A 22,498-nucleotide genomic window follows, 5' to 3' on the forward strand; every position below is an offset into this window, starting at 1 on the left:
AGTCGCCGTGGGGAGAAGGAGACATTTTTCTTTTTCTTTTTTCTCTTTTATATTTCAGGTTGTATGTATTGTATATTTCCCGCCCACCCTCCCTTTCCAGCCCTTGCTGGCGATCTCCGTTCGTAGTTATATATGTTACGGATATATATGGGTCGTATCTCGTAATTGAAGAGGTGGGATTTAGATTCTTTTTGTGAATAGTGCAAATGGATGAAAAGGGGACTTCCAGAGCCCACCTCTGAGAGAGAGTCTCTCTTTGATCTTTTTTGTCGTTTGCCTGAACCAATTGCTTGATATTATTGTTTAAAAGGGGCGTGTAGATATGAGCCCATAGGGAAGAAGTTGGCAAACGCAGATCTTCCCATCCTCAAAGCACGGTCTTGCCCTCCCTATTTAAAATGACGATATGAAAATTAGCCAAGACGTTATATCTCTGACTTCAAACAGCCGCGTCCGGAGGAATCGTTATGTCTGACAGCTCTGGCGGACTGTATGCAACAGGTCACGAAGACTTTCATGCGACGCGGGAATCGGACCCACGTACCTGGGGCGGCCATGGCCATGCAGTACATACTTGGAGCATGCTTTTTGCCTCTCTAGCTTCAACCCACGAACCAAACGCCAACTGTGCGTGCGGCCTAGACTCACCCCCTCTGCCGGCCCCAGACGCCCCAGTCTCAGCTCTCTATGGCAGCTCGACTCGACGGCATCCCGCCAGAGCTGTCCGGGGGCCAGTGTCCAGTGTCCAGTGTCCAGGTTTCATCCGCGCTTGAGCAGATTATTCAGATTAGCAGGATCCATCTAAGCCAAGAGTCCCGCCTATATGTGCAAATTTCGAAACCCGGTGTTTTTTTATTCACTGGGGCGCCCCGCAAGCAGTTGCGGGTTTTGTTCATGGCTGGCCATTGCTCCCGTATTTTCTCTAACATAGAGAGGGCTGGTACACAAGGAAAATAATATAGTAGATTTAATAGCACATCAAGATGAAGATACCTTGTTGCGGGGATTCAGGAAACTTTACGGGACGCCGCGGCGAACCACGGCCTCGTGAAAAGTTCTCTGATAACTAACTAATACCTGCAGCTGCACTCCTCCGTGCCTATACTTTTTCCACCTCTTCTTGCTACTTCGCATGATTTGATGGATGCCTTCTTTGTTCGAAATTCGTAGTTGTGCAATGAGAGAAACACCTCAGAACGACATGGGGTGAGGTCGAGTGTTTCTATCTCTGCAATCTGGAGATATAGAAGAAGAAAAAGAAAAAGATTTTCCTCCAGGTAAACGACGAACAAAGGAGTAAAATATGTCTCATTCAGGCCATTCGGCGCCGTCGGGCGGGGGCTCAAGCGACGGCGCTCCCAGTTTCTTTTACATGCAGGAGATGTACTGGGCTGTCGTGGGAATGGCTGTCGGGATAGCTACGGTAGCTAATATCCTCAACAAGGTAGTAGCAGTTCAAAGGCGAGTTATGCGGAGTTCCTTTTCACTATCCTCAACCCTGGATTCTATTCAATGCGCTAACTAACAACATGAGACGTGCCAGATTTGCGGATTCAAGCCTGACACCAACCAAGCCCAAATCTATCTTCTTCAGCACATATGCCACTCTCACTGCCATGGCGAGAGAGGCCTCCAATGCAACCCTTGGCTCCGCAACCATCCGCTCTGTCAAATTACATTTCCCCCCTCTGGGGTCCTTACTGATGATACTGGCCAATCTAGTCGTCGTGCTAGTCCTCTGCTTCTACAAACTCAACACGACAGACCAATGGAGCTGGGAGACCGTCGGCTATCGCACGGGCTTTATAGCAATCGCCCAAATGCCTCTCGTCATCCTACTCTCCAGCAAAGTCAACATCATCGGCCTCCTGACCGGGTCGAGCCATGAGAGACTCAACTGGCTCCATCGATGGGTTGCACGGACCCTGTGGCTCACCGCAACCATCCACATGGGATTTTGGTTCCGCTCCTGGGGCAGATATGATTACATCACAGTGAAATTGACCGCGGATCCACTTACCCAGCGCGGATTCGCTGCTTGGTGCATCTTGACATTCATCGTCCTGGTCTCCGTGGCACCGGTGCGGAAACTCAGTTATGAAATTTTTTTGGTGGGACATCTGCTTACTTTTGCCGGCTTCATTGCAGCGCTTTGGTACCATGCGCCCGACGAGGTGAAGGAATGGGTTTGGATACCGGTTGGATTGGTCGTTGTTGATCGAATCGCCAGATTTGCCTTGGTATTACACGGCAACTTGTCTATTTTTCATCCGTGTGTAGATGATTCACCGTCCAGAGATCTATGGGCTAATCATGCCACGTTTACCCCCTTACCTGGAAATGTCACAAGAATTACGGTTCCGAATCCTGTGATATCCTGGAAGCCGGGCCAGCATGTTTTCATGTCATGTCATGGGCTGGTTCCGCTCCAAAGCCACCCTCTCAGCATAGCTTCGATTCCTACGGATAAGAAACTAGAGTTCCTCGTCCGTGCACAAAACGGAGCCACCGGGAAGTTTTTCGCCCATGCTTCAAAATGCCTTCGCACCGTAGACAACAGAGACGATAGTTCTGACAGTGTAAAACGAGTTGGCGTGGAGGGTCCGTACGGAAGAATACGCCCGCTGCGACAATTCGATAGTGTGGTATTGCTTGCGGGAGGGATGGGTGCTACATACACCATGCCATTGATGCGGGATATTGTGGAAGGCTGGAAAAACGAATTCCTGGAAAAGTCCTCCCCACGGACATTACCTCTGTTTTCGTCTCCCTCGCGGTCACTAACCAAACGGATCCGGTTTGTTTGGGTAATTAGATCCCGATCACGGCTAAGTTGGTTCGCGGAGCAAATTCAAGTTGCGTTGCAAGATATAGATGCATGCCGACAAAGCAATCCGGCATTCGACAGAGATCTCCAGTTCAGTATCTATGTCACTTGCGATGAGGAGATGTCTTCGACGACAACATCCAAATCGCAATCACTGCCGCTCGCACAGCCGCAGCTCGCAATCTCCATTCTCGAGAAATCCGATGGTGTCAAAAAAAAAGTCCAGGAAAAAAGCATCGAAACTATTTCCATAGACTCTGCCACAAAAACAGAACGATCTGATTCTCAAACGGCGGCTCAAACCTGCCAGCCAGATAGCGGGTGCTGCTGCACACGCAAAGTCATGGACGAAAATTCCTCCTTTCCGCCCTGTCGCTGCTCTGGTCCATCTTCTACACCATCAAAACAGCCAATTCCCCAGGGAAATCCAACCCACACTTCAAACTCGTTACCACCCTCACCACAAACATCACAAACACCTCCACCATTAGAACATGGACCTCAAACTCCCACCACACAAAATCACCTCTCCAACCCAGTTCCCAACTCAGAACTAGACCTTGATCCACGCATCCGAATCCTCTCCGGCCGCCCCGACTCGCGCGGCATAATTCGTAAAGTCCTCGAGCTTGGGGAGGGCGAAAGCTCTGTTGTCGTATGCGGCCCACGCGGGCTGAATGCTGCTGTACGCCGGATTGTTGTGTCGCTGAGCGATGAGCGGGCGGTGCATAAGGGGACAGGGGCTCAGGGGATCTATTTGCATGTTGAGAATTTTGAGATTTAGACCTTGGACTTTCGAATAGGTATTGCGAATTTTGATTGTGTGTGGGCTTTCATTATGCGATACCATCAGTAAGGAGTCGCGTGTTCGTTATCTGCGCGTGAACATTGTGTGGGGAATCTTCAAGGGTCGGCCCGATTACCATTAGAGGGGGATGTCGTCGCGGATTAGGTTTTGGGCTGAGGGGAGAATCTTGGGGGGTTATGGCGAATTTCACTTCATAAAAGGGACGGGTTGGATTATATCCATCTGGGCGTCGTGGGGGTCCGCCGGTTCTGCGACACTGGTGGTAAGGTGCGAACGAAGGATAGATTGGGATCGTTATATTAATTTTCTCAACTTTCATCAAGAATGTAATGAGAAGCCAGATATCCCGCCGAGAGATACGGGATTTCCTTAGTTCCACAACTGAGGACCAATATGCAAGTCGAGATATCAAATCTCTGTCAAAAGAGAAAGCCTATTTCCTCAGACAGTCCAATGTCAACATGTGTATACTCGATTATTTAGTCATTGATTCTAAATCTAGTTTTAGCATTAGCGTACCTCAATCCGGAGTTAAGGTGGCAATGATACCAAACATAAGAGTACCTACCATATATACGTTCGCGATCCGGCAGGTGAGGTATATATGATCGCCAGAGAACCCCAATGACTAGTCAGGGGAGGAACCGAAATCCCAGGGATCCATAGGGCTTTAGCAGTTCGTATCCTGAGGTAACTAATGGAGAACCAAGCGGGCGAATCACCAATCGCGAATTCTGCCAGGTACTTAGATTTTAACCTGAATTATCCATGCTCAGAACCAATGACGGAGAAATTGATGGTGCTATGCTGACCCGGGGCGGTTACAAACCCTGAAACCACTACTCGAAGATTTGGTCCTCTCTGGAAAGGTTTTGAAATCTCCCGTCAATTGTCAAGGGCTAACTTAACAGGTATATTACCTAGGAGAACGGGAGGTGATTTTGTGCAGACTTTCTGGAAACATGTATATAATCATGAAAAACGACGGTTTCGATAATGTTATCATCCAATTATCCGGCGAGTTAGCCGTATCCAGGTCTCTCATCTAAATTGTGTCAGCAACCGGAGGATGATAAATGGAATATAAACACTACACGAACCGAGAAGAGAAGATTAGGGTACGGCCGAGGCCTGGAATAAACAAGATCCACATCCCCGTCCAATGCATTTGCCGGAGCATTGTATTTCGAGCAAACTAACCCAAAACATGGGAAACATAATCGTCTCATGGTAGGAACTAGACATTAATCTGCTCTCGATGACAATTGCTGCAATTTCCTCAGGTCGTGAGGGCAGCTTCACCACTGTATTTTCTCATGAGACGAAAGATAAACAGTATCCTCCTCAGTTTGGAGTGTGCCATGGACTATTTCAGTCGGTTGGCAGTGCATTTTGATTATCCTTGCTGCTATTCTCAGGCATAAAGAACTCCTCAGATTTCAAACTCCATTTCCAAATAATGTTTCTTGCTGTTATCACTAAGCTTGAGACATTTGATTTTCTGCCCTACCTGGTACTGCGTTTACTGGATTTATGGCAGCTTGCTTCCAGCAATTTGGGAAATTTTTCAATAGCCTCACGAGAGCAGTTGCAAGCTATCCATATTAATACAACAGAATATTTGGCAGTCCGATAGAGGGTATTGCCTCATCATCCTCCAGAAGTTCTTCAAACACTTTGTCACTTTGTCTTCATTAGTTATTCGCTGAGTGGTCATCTATACCGTTCGCAATTTGTCTCAGTAACTTGCTGAAATTTCCAGCCATGCTCTGAGGTAAATGAGGTTGATGAATTTCATGTATGGTAAGGACCAGAAGTGTGGTGTTCACTCAGTGGCGCTAACCCAAACTTCAAAAATTCGAAGACTGTCTTCAAATGTTCAAAAATTTTTGGACAGGGGGCCGCCCAAGGCCAGTTAGTAGGATAATCCACGACCATAGATATGTTCTACCTATAGCAAATAAGCAATGCAGATTCAAAATTCATCAGAGATTATATTCCGTACTTCGCTGAAGAGCGTGTCTGTTAATGTGTTCTCTATTTAAGAGTGGTAGTGGAATTATAAATGAGAAAGAATTCAGATCAGTACATTTGATATTCTGTGAGTTTCTACACTGTTATGAAGTAGTTGTACTAAATTTTTGATCAGCGAATGACCTTTAAAATTTTCAACACTTACTGAATAATTATCAAAAGCTTGTTATATTTTTATGGTTGATATTTTATAAATAATAATTTTTAAAACATAAAAATAAATAATTATAATATATATTAATTATATTATAATTTTATTATTTTATAAATTTAATTTATATATATAATTTAAAATATATAATTAATTTTATTTTAAAATAATATATTATTTAATTAAATATAATTTAAAAATAAAATTATATATAAAAAATATAGTAAAAAAATTAAAAAATTAAAAACTAATTAATAAAAATAATAAAATAAAAAAAATAATTATGTTAAATTTTTATAAATAATAATAATAATAATAATAATATATATATATATATATATATATATATATATAATAAATTAATAATAAAATAATAATTAAAATAATATAATTTTTAAATTTTAATATTTTTTAATAATATAAATTAAATAAAAATTTTATTTAATTTAAAATCTATTTTTTAAAAATAATTTTTATTTTTTTATATAATTAATTAAAAATTTTATTTTTAATTTAATTTTAAATATAAATTATATTTTAAAATTTAAAAATAAAATATAAAACTTTTTATATTAATTAATATAATTATTATTTAAAAATTTAAATTTAAAATAATTAAATAAATTTCAAATTAATTTAAAAAATAATAAAAATATTAAATTAAAAAGTAAAAATATTTAAATTTATTTATTTTAAATATTTATTTATATAAATATTTTAAAAACTAAAAATTATATTTAATAATAAAAATTAATATTAAAATTTAAAAATTAATTTATAAAGTTATTTTTTTAATCTTATATTAATAAAAAAATTAAAAAATTATATATTAAAATATAAATATAATTTAAAAAAATAATTAATATATAAAATATAAAATAAAATTAAAATATAAATCTTTATTAATAATATATAAAAAAATTAAAATTTTATAAATTTAAATAAAAAATTTATTTTTATAATTTATTTAAAATTTAAATAATATTTTAATAAATTATTTTATTAAGTAATTAAATATATTTATTTTTTTAACACTAAAATAAAAAAAAGTTTTATAAAAAAATATATATTATATTTAAAAAATAAATTTTAAATTTAAATAAAATTTTTATTTAAAATATATAATTAGTAAATATTAAATTTATATATTATTTTACTTTTTATAATTTTATTATTTTATTATTTTATAATTTTTGATTATTTATATTTAAAATAAAATAAAAATAATAATAATAATAATTATTATAATAGTTTTATAAAATTATATTTTAATAAATCAATTAGTAAATTTTATAGTAATAAGTTTTATATTTAAAATAAATAAATAAATATATAAATTAACAAATATAATAAATTTAAATATATTTAAAAGTAGAATTTATAAAGGGCTATACTCTAACTCTCATGATATCACTAAGGCCTTCATACGCCGCACTATCAAGCAATGCCTTCATCACCAAGGCCTCCATACAAAAGCCTCCACTCTATACTACCAAGGCGGCGCCTCTACCACTGAGGCAACGCCTTATAAGGGGTTGAACCCCTAGATTTGCTCTGGCTGGCTGACTCAGCCTAGCCATCATTTGCATGTGCACATGTGATCATGCTACATGAGCTTGCTTAAGCTTGAGTTCTCATCTCATTCTTTTCTTCCCTTTCTCAAGCAATTCATCCTTGTTATATAGGAGGACTAGCCTCTAGTTCTTAGAGCTTAATCCTTTACATTACAAATTGCTTCACTTCTTTCATTGATAGGCCACTGGAAGTCTTAATTCTGTATCACAAAGCTCAGCAAACATACTGACATATGATAGACTATTGAGAGTCTTAAATCCTGCATCATGAAGTTCAGTAATAGCACTGATATATGAATAGACTGAGTTAGCAATCATGCTAACAAATAAACAAGCAACATTGAAAATGTCTAGCTGAATGAGATAAAGTAGTAGACTTGTACAACAAATGAATCAACATGAAGCAATGAGCAGGGACACTCTCAGCAGCTTTGAACAACAATGAATGACCTTTCTTCAACAGCAGAAACAGGTCCAGTGTGAGAACAGAGATTTAATAGCAGCTCAGCAAGCTGAAATAGCTAATCTACAACAAGCTTTGAACACTCTGACATCAATTCTCTTTCAATCAAATCTGCAATCATTCATTGCAGTCAGAAGATCAAAGATCAAGCTACCAGACTGCAAGAAGTATGATGATTCTAATCTGAAGCACTACTCTCAGTGAGAACTAAAGCTTCAATCAAAACTTAAGATTGATGAGAAAGCTTTAGATAATAATGAGAAATGTACTTGATATGTGTACTTGAGACTGAAAGAAATAACAGCAGCTCAAGTTTACCTCTGAGTTGAGAATAATAAGAACAAGATCAACTTCATGATAGAGAGCTTACTGAAGCAGACACACATGCTCTTTAGTGATTCTGCATGACAAAAAAAGGCTATGCAAAAGCTCAACAATCTATGACAGAGTAGAAGAGCTTTCTTTGACTTTCTGCTCAAATTTAATCAGCTACTGCTGAAAGCTGATGATCACAGATGAGACAATCACATTAAAAAGAGATATTTGAAATCCACTCTAATTATGAAGCTGAGGGAAGGCATGATGAGTGTAAGAGAATCATCTCTCTATGAGAATTACTGCAAGGAGCTTATATTAGTTGATCATCAACTCTCTGAGCTTAAGACTTTAAGACAGTGATCTAAACATTACAAGAGCAGATCTTCTTCAGATCATATGACATCTAATTCACACTCTCTACTTCATCATGCTGTTTTTAACTGATGAAATCAGTCTCAAGCTTTCACTGATGATCTGATGGATCTCTCTTCTGATGCTGTGACTTCAAGCACTCACCACATCAAATTGATAAATCAGACAGAGGTTAATCAATGAAGAGAGCAAAGTCTGTGCCTGAGATGTGAAGCTGAAGATCATATGATTAAGAGTTGCTCATTCAAACCTCCCAGACATCCTGCTACCCTCATGATAGCTAAAGTGATCCCTGAGCTGGTACTGGATAATGACAATATGAATATGAGTGAGAATTTGAGAAAAGAGTAGCTTCAACCAAAAGACACTGAAAGGAGTGAAATAAGAAGCTTATGAGAAAGCAATAGAGAAGATTTAAATCTAAAATGATATTCAAACTCTTCACTGTCAATGCTCTAGTAGATAATGCCTTTTCAACTAGAGCAATGATAGACAGTGGATGTAATGTCTATGATCTTATTTCTCAATTCTACATTAACAAGCATAAGCTTTTGTGCATTGAAATTCCCTCTGTTAAAATGACTGGCTTTGAAGACTTCATAAGACTCTTCATGAGCATAGTGACTGGCATTCAAATTGATATAGATGATCATGTAACTGAACAGGCCTTTCTCTACATGGTGAATGAGTTACATGGTCATGATATGTATCTAGATGACCCCTGGCTGGCCCAGCAAAAGGTGACCATGATTTCTCATCAAAGAATTATGAGATTTGAAGAGAGTGGCATAGAGGTAGAGTCTAATTCAAATGTAAAAGCTGATGTGATTCTCATCTCTGCTGTAAGCTTCTCTAGACTTGTGAGCACTTGAGAGAAGTGAAACATTGAGATCTTCACCATCAGTTTGACTGACATTCAAAAGGCTCTAGAAGTGAAATCAAAGATTGACTCTAGAGAAAAGCTGTCTGAACATTATTATGAGTTTTTGGATGTATTTGATAAGAAAGCCACTGACACTCTACTCCCACTTTGTGACCCAGGTAGAGATCATGGGATTGAACTGATTAAAAAGACTGATGGTAGCACAGAACAACTCCATTGAGGCCTGTTATATAATATGTCTCAAGAGAAACTACTGACTTTGTGAAAGACTCTTACAGATTATCTAGATAAGAGTTTTATTAGAATGAGCAACTCCTCTGTGGCCACCTCTGTACTATTCATGAAGAAGCCTGGGGGTGGACTAAGATTCTGTGTGAACTATCAAGCTTTTAACAAAATCATCTGAAAGAATCAATATTCTCTATCATTAATCAGTGAGACTTTACAGTGAATTGAACAGACTAAATGATTCACTAAACTGGATATTATTACAGCTTTTCACAAGATTTGAATCACAGAAGGTGATGAGTAGATGACAGTCTTTAGAACCAGATACAGGCTATTTGAGTGGCTGATTACATCCTTTGATTTGGTCAATGCTCTGAGCACAATTCAAAAATATATCAACTGGGCATTATGTAGATATCTGGACAACTTCTGCTCAGTCTATTTAGATGACATCTTGATATTTTCCTCAAGAAGCTTACAGGAGCATCATGAGCATGTACAAAAGATGCTTATGCATCTACAGGAAGCAGGCCTGCAGGCAGACATCAGAAAGAGTAAGTTTGAGATGAACAGCACAAAATATCTTGAATTCATCATTGAAGCAGGCAAGAGTATATAAATGAATTCAGAGAAGATTAAAGCTGTTCTGAAATGAGCAACACCTACTACTCTTAAAGATGTATGAGAATTTTTAGACTTTATCAATTTCTATAAATGATTTATCAGGAATTTCTCAAAGATCATGACTCCACTGATGATTCTTACACACAAGAATGTTTCTTTTTTGTGAATAAGCAAGACTGAGAAAGCTTTTAAGTATCTAAAATTAATGTTTATCTCTGCTCCAATCTTGCTTCAATTTGACTCTGACCATGAGACTATATTGAAAATGAACTTCTCAGATTACATCTCAGAAGAAGTGCTACTACAATATGATGAGCAGAGTATTCTACACTCATGTGTCTTCTTCTCTCACAAGCATTCACCTGTGGAATGCAACTATGAGATTTATGATAAGAAGTTATTAGTGATAATTGAGTGTTTAAAGAAATAGAACACTGAGCTACAAAGTGTAAAGAAATTCAAGATTCTCACAAATCATAAAAATCTAAAATACTTCATAACTATACACAGACTAAATGAAAGACAGCTACATTGAATGAATATTCTCTATCAATTTAACTTCAGAATTGATTACTGGTCAGAAAAGTTGAATGCTGAATCAGATGCTCTATCACAAAGAGAGTAGAACATGTCACAGAACACTGATGATGAGAGAATCAAGCAGAGATAAGCTCAACTACTTAAGTTTAATGTACTGACACCTGGAATGGAATCAATAGTGACTGCTGCCAGTATGAAACCTGAGATGTCTCTTCAAACTCAGTGAAATAAGACTTACAAAAATGACAAGATTCTGCAGTGTCTGAAGCAAATTCTTTGTGAGAGAAGATTTAGATTTTCTTCTGAACTTGACATTAAGATCTTCATCTCTGAGTGCTCTTTAAATGAGAACAGAGAGCTTCTCTTTCAAGATTGTAAGTAAATGCCAGACTTCAAACCTCTTCAAATCAGATTAGTGCATGAGACTCATGACTCATCTCTTATCAGTCATCCTGGGCAAGAGCAAACAGCAGAAGTTCTAAGATGTGAGTTCTACTGATCAGACTATATCACTAATGTGAGAAGAATGATCAGGAACTGCTATCTTTGCAGATCAAACACTGCATGAAGAGATCAACATCAGAGACTGCTTAAGTCTCTTCTCATTTCTGAACACATATGACAGAAGCTTTTCATGAACTTTATTGTGAACTTACTGAGCTTTAAAGAATACACAAACATCATGATTATAACAGACAGACTGATCAAGAGAGTTATATTAAAAGCAGTTAAGAAAACTGATGTGGAGACAGTGACTAGAGTGTTTCTTCACAACATCATCTCTTGACATGGCATTTTTAAAATGATAGTGTCAGATCAAGGGTCAGCTTTCACAAGCATATTTTGAACTCAGATATGTGAGAAATTAGATATTAAGAGATGACTTTTCACAGTCTATCACTCAGAGACTGACAGAGCTACAGAGTGAATGAATCAGATTCTGAAAATCTACCTATGCAAGTACATTAGCTTTCAACAGAATGACTGATATGAATGACTTTCTCTAGCAGAGCTGACTATTAATAATAGAGATGCTGTCTTAACAGACATAAGCTCATTCTTTTTAATGCATCTTTTTCACATCTCCTTCATTGATATAGCTGATGCACCTCTCATTAAAACATCACATAATCTCATTGAGTTTGCAGATGATTATATGAGAAAAGCTCATGAAGTGTTGAAGTGAGCTCAAGTAAAAATGATGAATACTCAGCAATCTCAAGAGAAATATGTGAATAGATAAAGAGACTCAGCTTCAAGCTTTCAATCTGAAGATAAGATCTGATTGAGCTTAGAGAACATGAGAACTAATCATCTGTGCAAGAAGTTGAATGTGAAATACAATCAATATATCATGCTAGAAAAGATAGAATTTCATACTTACTGACTGAATGTCTCATCTGACATTCACAATGTCTTTAATGTAAAGCTTCTACATGCTGCAGCAACAGATTCTCTGTCTAGTCAGAGACAAACTGACTGACAGTCATTCACTATAGAGATCTCAGAAGGACCTGAATTTGAGATTGAGGAAATTCAAAATGAACAAATCTAGCAGAGGAAAAAGCAATACCTTGTTAAATAGATAGGTTGGGCTGAGTCTACATGAAATGACACAAGTCTCCTACAAGAAGTGAAGGCCTTGAATGCTTGAGAGGCCTCTCAGCAGACAAAATTAGATGTAAAGAGGACTTTAAATAGTTGTAAAGGCCCGCAACAAGAGGGAGAAGAGGGGTATTATAAGGGGTTGAACCTCTAGATTTGCTCTGGCTGGCTGACTCAGCCTAGCCATCATTTGCATGTGCGCACATGATCATGCTACGCGAGCTTGCTTAAGCTCGAGTTCTCATCTCATTCTCAAGCAATTCGTCCTTGTTATATAGGAGGACTAGCCTCTAGTTCTTAGAGCTTAACCCTTTACACACCTCAGTCATCCTCGTGTAAAAGACTTTTAATACTTAAGCCTTCCCTATATAGAAGCAGTCTGATTTCTTCATGATTTATCTCTCCTTTTTCCTTAATGATTTCTTTGTGTTCTTATACGTGCTAGTTATCAGCTGTTTTCAGTGACTAGCTCATCACAGAATTTTATGTAAAATATTAAAGCTAAAAATTCTTAATATATAAAAAATATTTCAAATAAAATAATATAAATCAAATAAAATAAATAATCATTGATTTTGATAAAATAACTTTTGAATTGACTATATTTAAACGCAAAACAGATCTTATAATATTATAAAATAACAAGCTTGATCAATTGCAGAGATTGCTAATTACAAGAACTACTATATGATGGAAAATAAATCATATGACAGAATAGTTCAACAATTCTATGACTTGAACAGTCAATTGAAGTCTATTTTTATTTATTTTATTATACAATGTTATTTTTGCAAGATTGTATAACAGAAGTAGAAAATTATATATTAAAGAGATTTACTGCCTATATAAATTGTGACCAATCTCATGTAATTTATGACCAAATACATTAATAATTATAAGTTTTTGTTGATGTGCAGGCAAAGGTGTTTGAGTGATCTCTTCACATGTGATGTTGTCATAGCTCAATCTAAAGTCAAGATAAACAAGACAAAAGCTTCGATTCATCTATCTAACTAGGCAGCTGCGATGAGAATACTAAACTGGGGATTAGAATGTGCAGCTGAATTATAAAGAGAAACAGAACAGATCAACCTTGATTCATATTACAAGCGGTTGCGCTGTAACAGATGTCATCTACTGTAGTTATATAGATTAGCTATTTTCTTTTTTTAATAAAATTGAATATTTTATAGGTCTCTTCATTACTCTATAGTAAATTTATAACTAATTGAAATGTATAAGTTTTAACATATTTTTTTTAAAACTAGTTATATAATTTTAAAGAATTTAATAATATAAGAAATTCAAATTCTCTTTTAAAATATAAATGAAAATAAATTATGTATAAATATATAGTTTTTAATTTATATATAATTTTAAATTTTATTATCATGACTAAATAAATTTAATATTTTTATAATATTCAAAACTACTGATTTATAGTTTTAAAAAAGATATTATTTATTAGAATATTACTAATAAAAATTATAAAAATTATATAAATTTCTATAATTATCTCTTTTTTTTAAAAAAATTAAAAGTAATAAACAAAGAGTATTAATATTTTCAAAATTAGTATAAATAATATTGATTTTTTTTTAAAAAAACTTAAATTTTAAAAAATAAAACTGAAAATACTTCTCAATCAATATCAAAACTTTTTTTTAAAAGTAAATAATTAGGACTGATTATTAAATAATGCTTATTATGAAAAATTAAAAGTTATATCTTTAAACCTTATACAAAGTATATTAAATTTAAAGAAAAAATATTTAAAAATCAAACATATCATCTGATATATATCAGATGATATTTACTTAATATTTTTAGTATCATAAGCTAAGCTAGCAATTGGCTTATTTTATAAATTATCATCATTTTTCAGCCAATAACTATATATTATAAATTCTAAAATTAGTGTTTTATTTGTCCTCTTTTAAGGTTTTAGATAGTTAACTATACTTTCCTTAATTATAAACATATTTTCAACACTAGTTAATTAACTAATTAGTTAGTTAGCTAGGTTTTTTTTGTATAATTAACTCATACATAAGAAAATAATAATATAATAATAAATAAATTTCTTACAGATTTGAGTATAATACTTAAAAATCTGTTTTAATGTAAATCCTTAATTTAAGACTATTTCGGACTTTTTACTAAATAGAATTGACAATGGCAGTGGATTTTGTTGAAATATTTATTGATGAGAAGATTAATGCCATTGAGGGGGTTGGCGAGTCTATGAGTGATTATCTTAACTTTAATCAGCTTGAAGAAATCTCGAAACCTTGGAATCACTGCAACAAAAAGCAGCTAGATATGATCAAACATATCAATAACAAGCAGCAAATTAAAGATATGTTGTTGGAGGCTTTCTATTTTCATCCTTCTCTAGATTGAAGTTGCTGGAGTGCCCTATACTGTTTACCTCGTTATGAGCAACTCCACAGCTACCTCGTTCCTTTTCCACTTTCACATCACGTTCGGAGCATCCACAAAATCTTCACTTTTCATGTATTGAATTTACTTGTCTTTTCTCATTACACGGGCGATTTTCAACTGCCCTGTCATTATATGAATAGGAAGGGGAATGGAACCGCAGTATTCTGCCGATTTGTCCCTTTCACTTCTGCGTTCGTGATATATTTTTTTAGAAGAGAAAGAAAGATACGGAACCGAAGCGCTTGAAATATAGAGCTATCAATCAGATTAGGGATACCTATCTACGGAGATAGCAATTCGAATCGCGTCAAACGAGACAATATTTACTAAGGTGCAATCTTCAAAAATCCAATAACGCAATGTCCACTCCCGCGTCGCGGACTAAAGACAACAATGAGGAGGCCATGCCTCCAAAAGCTACAACTGGACCGTCAGCTTCAGCGACTTCCGCAACCGCTGGTGCGGAAATAAACACTTCAAGTACTGCATTACAGGAAGCTCTAGCCCTAACTCGTTTTGTCACTGGGCTTTTACACTACCCGAAGGAGAACCTGGCGTATGTCACATCAACGATAAGCCGGAATGTGTCAAAAATCCTGGGTAAGGAAATGTTTACGCCCGAAAAAGATATTGGCGATTTAGGGGGGAAAGTTATACTCGTCACTGGGGGTAAGTGTGATGTTCTATATAGATCCCTTAATTATAAACGTTGGATCCATGTCTGCCGCCCTCTGCTCTAACCAAAGTTAACCGTGTCATCAGGAAACTCTGGTCTTGGGAGAGAAACCATCCTCGAACTGGCAAAACACAATCCATCTCGCATCTACCTCGCATCTCGAAACGAAGCCAAGGCTCTCAGCGCAATAGCAGACATAAAATCCTCCTTCAACATCGAACAATCCTCAACCCTAGACATCCGCTTCCTCCCCCTGGACCTCTCATCATTCCGATCCATCCGCGCTGCCGCCTCCACCTTCAAATCCGACAGCCACCGTCTCGACACTCTAATCCTCAACGCTGGCGTAATGGGGTTACCCCCGTACACCACAGAGGATGGCTACGAGATCCATTTCGGCACAAACTTTCTCGGCCACTTCCTCCTTACAAAGCTCCTATTGCCCACCATTCTCGAGACTGTGAAAATGCCCCTTTCCCCACAACAACAAACAGCAGACGTGCGTGTAATCTCCATCTCATCCCTAGCCTGGCAGCTGGCTCCAGCATCCAATCCCCTTGAAACCATGACGTCCACACAAAAGCTCTTATCCGCAAACACTTGGACACGCTACGGAACTTCCAAGGCCGGCAACGTCGTTCTCGCAGCCCAACTAGCCCGTCTCTATCCAGATATCACAGCTGTATCCGTGCATCCGGGTGTGATCGATACAAATCTCTACTCTTCGTCCAAAACCCGCAATCCAATTGTAAGGTATGGGATGGCAGCATTGGGTCCGTTGTTGACAGGGGAGAAAGATGGGGCGCTTAATCACTTATGGGCGGCTGGGGTTGAGAAGGGGGTGTTGAAAAACGGAGCGTATTATGAGCCTGTCGGGGTTCAGGCCAGGAATTGGTTTGCGGATGATAAAGTGCTTGGGGAGGAGTTGTGGAAGTGGGCGGAGGAGGAAGTTAAAGGGTGGGTTTGAGGGGGGTTCGATACAATGATGTGTACACCGTGTTTTATATCTTCGACTTGGTTATACTTCCTCCGTTGCTTGTAGAAACCATGTATATGATTATTATGCTCGTGGAGAACGTTAGATGCTTGATTTGCCTGTATTATATTTCTTTTACTAATTCCTGTTTCATAGCTTTTGAATATGTATTGTTTCCTTCTCCCTTATACTATTTGTCCTTGGCTTTTTTATCATTTACTTTTTCTAATCCACCATCCCCGAGTCTCATTTGTTCCTCACTCACATTGCATAAGGATTGATAGTTATATCAAATGAGAATTAGAATCTGTGTACGCAACGGTAAAATTGCCAGTGGAAAATCCCATAATGATTTTACTATAATAGAATTCCATTAGCTTCCACATCCGGCTCTGCAGTGTAAAGTGATGGTCTACAGCTACCTATTTAGCACAGGATTATGTCGCGACGTAACATTGATGAGGGATGATTGATATTGAAAATCTACCCGAGAGGGTGCAGAAGATTGATCTGATACATTAGACAATGTCCTGAAATGGATTGCAAAATAGATTTTCGATCCAATCTACAGGTTGATTCTGCAATGCTCTACATTGATGATAATGTGAATGTCGTCGATAGGAGAACTAAATCGTCGTTTGATCTTTGAGATAAGAATTTCTTGGCAGTTGTGCTCACGTGATTGAAATAAACTCACACGTGATATAAACATTAACTCCCATCTCGAATCAACAACTGAAATCAACTAGATGAGTTGATGCTTTGGAAACGGTCAACATCGCCTTCATTCTACTCGACTACACAGCTCGTTGATCTCCGTCACTCTTACGTCTCTTTATCCTTTCCTCTATGTTAGTGGCCCCGTTGCCATGGAGTATCACGCAGTCCCGCTCGAAGAACGTGCCAGAGACGACAAAGGGAATGTCCTCCCGTGGGGATATGTTTACAAAGAGTATGTTGTTTCCTGCCTGCTCTGCACGCTCGTGTCACTCCCGATGCTATGTTTTCTCGAGTTTACTTGAGCTACACGGATGGCTATCTTAACGTTTTCGTCATCGTCTTTGTTTATTTCTCAAATTTCCACAACCTTTCACCCCAAACTGAACACCAAAGCTAACATGCCTTCTCTTGCCAGTGAGGCAAGGAATCCACGGCGTCCCCCTGAAGAGAGTGGGCCTTTTGGAAAAAGACGCAATGCCCGTTATAATTCAACTCGATCTGGAACTAGAACGGGAACTCCCGCCAGAAAGGAAAACCCGAATGTAGCGGAGTTCGGCAAGCTGTTCGCACAGCAACAGGAACAGGAGCAAAACCAATCGAAACATCTACCAGCCTCAACTTCCAACTCTACAGATTCACCCCGAAAATCTATTGAGAAGGTCGCAACTGAATGTATTCTTTATGGGTACAAGAACAAAGAAAGCGAGTGGAAAGTCATTGACAAATTTGAACGGATATCTCAAGGCTTGATATGCGAGGACTACCCAAGAACCGACCCTGAATTGGCACCAAAGTACCCCCAACTGCTAAGCGGTGGTGATGTTGTTATTCATCCGAATCTGTCGTCTGATGCCAACAAGAAAGCAAAGAGATATGCTGGAGGATTCCATTGGATAAAAGTCACTTTTGACACCGCCGCCGCTGCTGACCGTGCCTGCTTCTTCTCCCCACAAGAAATCGATGGGTTCATGATCTTTTGTGAACCATATCATGGGCATGGGCCACAGCATGATGCTCCAATTCCTAAAGACTCCGCCGAACTTGTTGGGCCGCAGCTAAAATCACATACCTTGAATTCGTCTCAATCCAATATATTTTTTCAATCCGCTGATGTCGACCGAACCAACCTTCCTCGATCCTGTTCTTCCCCTACAATCCCGAACAATGGAACTGTAGATGACTCCGTTACTTCTCAGAGATCATCGACTACGGCCAGCTCTGCCACAGCCATTGAGCCAGCGGCAAGCAACACTCTACGTCAACGGCAAACTCAAACTCAATCCAAACCTGGATCTGAGCCAAAGCCAGAGTCCGAATTCATGACCCATATTCCTACTGTTCGTCGTGCTGTTTTGCGACCAATTTCCGAAGCCCTCCCTCCTCAACCCACTGTGGTTGAACGTGTACTTCGATCTATTCCCATATTAAGTTGGTTTACGGGTGACATTGTTGGTGATGGGCCTGTGCTTCGCGAAGATGGATCGTTCGATCACGACAAGTCAGGAGCCTATTGGCGCTTCTGGTATATGGTCGATAAGCTTCTTGGAACCGACTTGTGTGGCTTGAAGGAAGAATCTTAAGGCAAAATCGCGATTCCCGTCTTGACATTTCACCCAATAAGGTCGATTATTGCCAGTGCATTGCCATGGGATGTCCGCCGATAAGACCATCGTCAAGTTAGTCCTCACATCCTCTAATCTGGTCAGCTATTATGTCTAGACTTACGATTTTCCGAAATTACGTGAGTGGTCATCGAGTGACTGCCTTTTCCTTAACCGTTCTAAACAAGTATTGTGAATTCCTTCTTATCATTTGCACGGCTCAGCCACGCCCCTATATACCTTCCAACACTCCGAGACCCTGTTAACACCCGAGAATGGAACATTTGCACCGTGTGACAATTTTAATTGCGTATATTTACAATATGAGATACCACTCACCTAATAAAACGATGACTTTTCCATCATGTCCACCTTTCTTTCCTAATCTTGACATGATGGGCTGTTCTCTTACTTTTTATGTTATCTTTTTTTATTGACTTTGCCGCCCGTGGAATCAGGAATTCTGCATTTCTATTTGTGATTTTCAAATCATTTGTCTTTGTTTTGTTGGATCATAAAAGAGGCGTTCAATGTCCCATAGTTTTTCATTTCCTTCCTTTTCCTTCTTTTCTCTCCCTCTCTTTTCATATTTCTAAATTTTACATTCAAAACCGGATTTTAGCACGTTTCTTACTTCGTTGACTGGGTGTGATAGGCCCACAAAATAGCGGATTTTCTTCTGTCTAATGCCCGTTTCCTTCGTGTCATTTGTTTTATATACCATATGATGAACCATCATTTTCTCTTAAGATGTTGTTCAATCTGCTCTTTTAAGACCATGTATCTCACCTTATCGACAGGCCAAAATTGAGCATTAGAAACCTTTTTGTCCATGTACGAGTTTAGTTTATGGGCTTCTGATGTAAATAGGAGATGTGATTAGAATAGAGGACAGCATCATCAAAATGACTTGTGACTCGTTAGCCAGAACCGTCTCAGCATTTACGTATACATACCGGTCCATATTTGCTTTCTTCTATTATATCGACTGAAGCTACTATTCGAAATAGAATCTATGTTGAACTTAATTTCTGTCTTTGTTTTTCGTCTGCCTCCTCTGCTCTCAGCCAGCAGCCCAGCCCCGCGCATCCTCTCGGTCTGAAAGCGCGAAAATCAAGGAAACTACTTTAGTATAATGCAAGCTACTAAAAGTAAATGTCGATCGAATCGATAGATATGCTTGAGATATGAAACGGACTAGCATTCACTCCTCATACTGCGTGTGCATTGCACGTTGCATGTACCAAATGATATGAATGTACGTTAACCTGATAACACAGATAGTTTGCCGGTGGAAACTAGCACAACAAAGCATGCCATGACGAAAAGAGCAAATTGGTAATCAAACATAGACACGGGAAAAGCCTTCAGAATCACCCCGCGGATTTTACATATTCTGCAATATTTCTTCCTTTGTTTTATATTCAGCATGTTAAAAGTGCTCTTCTGATTCTTCTTTTCCTCTCTGCTTGCTGCTGCTGATGAACATAGACATTGGAAAAGGAATAAAATCACGCAAGGTAAGTGAGATGATAGTAGAACGAATTTTTCTAGGCGGAGATAGTTTAGATGATTTTGGATTAGTTCCCCTCGATCATTCAACTCTGCTCTCGAAATTCTCTCCTTCAACTAGATCTGGGATATCATCGTCATCTTCCTCATCGGCATTCTTGCCATCTTCGCCGCCTTCTCTCTTCTGCATGCTCTGGTAGCTCTCCGCCAGCTTGCGGAGGGACGCCAAAGAGTCAGGTCCCAGTTGGTTAAGGATTCCAGGTACGAGCTCTGTGAGCTCTTTATCCTCACCATTACCATAGATAGCGAAGGTGTTGCTTGGGACGGAGGCGTGGACTGTATTGCAAGATTGGAAGAAGGGCGGGAATACGTTAGTTGTAAGAATTCGAATATTATAACAAGCTCAGTAATGGGGGACTGCAACAACACACCTTTTGGGGCAGCAAAGTGGATGACATTTCCATCCTCCTTAAACATGTTGACCTCCTCAATGGCCTGGATGGGCTGCACATTCAGTTTCTTCAGCGACGTTTGGAGCTTCTTGTCATCGGTTCCGGATGACTTGTGGACCTTCTTCGTCTTGCGTCGCGGGGTACCCTTGCCTCTAAACACAACGGACAAAAGATCGTTAGCTGCCGCCACCAACACCAGAAATATGTTCCCCCTCTTTATGATAAGAGTCATAGCAACCAAATCATCCCTCCTCCAATCATCGGAAAGCAACGAAACAATCAAATGGCATATAATTCAGAATACGTACCCTGCAAAAATCAAACCATTTAGTTAGAGATGGTCAGCCCATATCTTTACCCTGGGAATAGCTAATGCAAAAGAGTTCAGCGTGTCTAACACATACCAATTCGCACACTCTGCTGGAGTCTAGCCAACTTTGCTTGATCCATGATGGGTAATTGACTGCAAGAAAATATAAGACACCAGCGCAAATGAAGGAGGCAGGAAGGCACGGAGGGCACGGAGGAGAAATCTATTCAAACCGTCTTTGTCAGAAAATTGCAAGGCGCAACAATTCGGCGCAATTAATTAGGGTTCCACACAACGATCGGTTAAAATGCACGACGGGGTATTTGTGGGGAAAGGTGAAGGGCAGCATGCAGGCCGCAACAGGGTCGTTTTCTCAATGATCTGATGGGGACAGCAAGGTTCACGTACCAAACGGATAGGGTTGAGCAGAGGGCTTTGAGTGTTTTAGCTGAATGGCTGCTGGTTGATTCGTGCCGTCAAGGGTTTTTTTGCTTGTCGTTGCGGTCTCTCCTGGCATCACGGTGAGGATTAGTCAGCGTGGTGTCGGGGTTATAATTATCCGGCTGTAGTTTTGCGCTAGCCCTCATGCAATTAGTGAAAGTTGATCATCGGAATAAATATCATCCCGAACCCAGAGTAGTTTATTTTAACCTTCAACATTTGATGGCGGAGGGACCACGCAGTGTATTCACAATAAAGTTGAAATGCTCTGACACCTTTCACCAACAAAAATCCACTGTGCACATATTATAGGTGCATTAGTCGGATTGATGTTATTGACTCATTGGCAAAATGGTCACTAACGTGACCCAATAGGCTGGGTACTTTATTAATAGCCAATTTGTTGTTACACGAGGACAACTCGTAAATGTCCGCTCTCAATTTATTTCAAGAGTGGCAATTGAATCAGTACTTGATTGAGTTGGTAGTGTGATAAAGACCAGAAATTTAAAACTGAACATCCTGACAATACCTGAATAGCCAAACCCATAGAAGTACATTTAAAAATTGCAAAAACTTGGTTGATTTTCCAAGTAGGATTGAATGGCAGGAAATAACAGATATAGAGACAGAAAGAGAAACTCCAAAGGAAGATAGGAGAACGGGTGAAGAGGAAATGTGCCAAAGAGGCTACGCTTTATATATCAGATAAGGTAAATGTAATGACAGAAGTGCAAGTTAGAATATGTGCGGTTGGCATATTTAGGGCTGATTTGCAAACGAAATAAGACAAAAAGGGTAGTTATAAATGATCGACAAAAGAGGACTGCAAAAAGCGACTAGTTCATTTGGGTATCTAAGTTCAAAAGAAATTGGGGCGAAAACAGAAATAATAAACACAGAAATGAGGAAGACAAGTTTATCAAAAACAAATCCAA

General features: G+C 38.5%; 5 protein-coding genes across 5 annotated transcripts; 4 read left to right on the forward strand and 1 right to left on the reverse strand.

The window, feature by feature from the left end:
- Positions 1 to 467: 467 nt before the first annotated feature.
- PAAG_11881 (hypothetical protein) lies at positions 468 to 773 on the forward strand (the record flags this gene model as incomplete). The annotated part of the gene is made up of 1 exon (XM_015847452.1): positions 468 to 773. The coding sequence occupies one exon, from the start codon at positions 468 to 470 to the stop codon at positions 771 to 773; it is 306 nt and encodes a 101-aa protein (XP_015702940.1).
- Positions 774 to 1,529: 756 nt separating this feature from the next.
- PAAG_04493 (hypothetical protein) lies at positions 1,530 to 3,611 on the forward strand (the record flags this gene model as incomplete). Its single annotated transcript, XM_002793537.1, has 1 exon — positions 1,530 to 3,611. One exon carries the CDS (start codon positions 1,530 to 1,532, stop codon positions 3,609 to 3,611), a length of 2,082 nt encoding a protein of 693 aa, XP_002793583.1.
- Positions 3,612 to 15,231: 11,620 nt separating this feature from the next.
- PAAG_04494 (retinol dehydrogenase) lies at positions 15,232 to 16,515 on the forward strand (the record flags this gene model as incomplete). Its single annotated transcript, XM_002793538.2, has 2 exons — positions 15,232 to 15,541; positions 15,635 to 16,515. 2 exons carry the CDS (start codon positions 15,232 to 15,234, stop codon positions 16,513 to 16,515), a joined length of 1,191 nt encoding a protein of 396 aa, XP_002793584.2.
- Positions 16,516 to 17,642: 1,127 nt separating this feature from the next.
- Positions 17,643 to 18,824, forward strand: PAAG_04495 (hypothetical protein; the record flags this gene model as incomplete). The annotated part of the gene is made up of 1 exon (XM_002793539.2): positions 17,643 to 18,824. One exon carries the CDS (start codon positions 17,643 to 17,645, stop codon positions 18,822 to 18,824), a length of 1,182 nt encoding a protein of 393 aa, XP_002793585.2.
- Positions 18,825 to 20,439: 1,615 nt separating this feature from the next.
- Positions 20,440 to 21,041, reverse strand: PAAG_04496 (nascent polypeptide-associated complex subunit beta; the record flags this gene model as incomplete). The annotated part of the gene is made up of 2 exons (XM_002793540.2): positions 20,440 to 20,693; positions 20,789 to 21,041. The coding sequence occupies 2 exons, from the start codon at positions 21,039 to 21,041 to the stop codon at positions 20,440 to 20,442; spliced, it is 507 nt and encodes a 168-aa protein (XP_002793586.2).
- Between the last annotated feature and the right edge of the window lie 1,457 nt (positions 21,042 to 22,498).

This window comes from Paracoccidioides lutzii, assembly GCF_000150705.2.
Source record: "Paracoccidioides lutzii Pb01 unplaced genomic scaffold supercont2.11, whole genome shotgun sequence".
In the NCBI taxonomy this organism is placed as follows: Eukaryota; Fungi; Ascomycota; class Eurotiomycetes; order Onygenales; family Ajellomycetaceae; genus Paracoccidioides; species Paracoccidioides lutzii.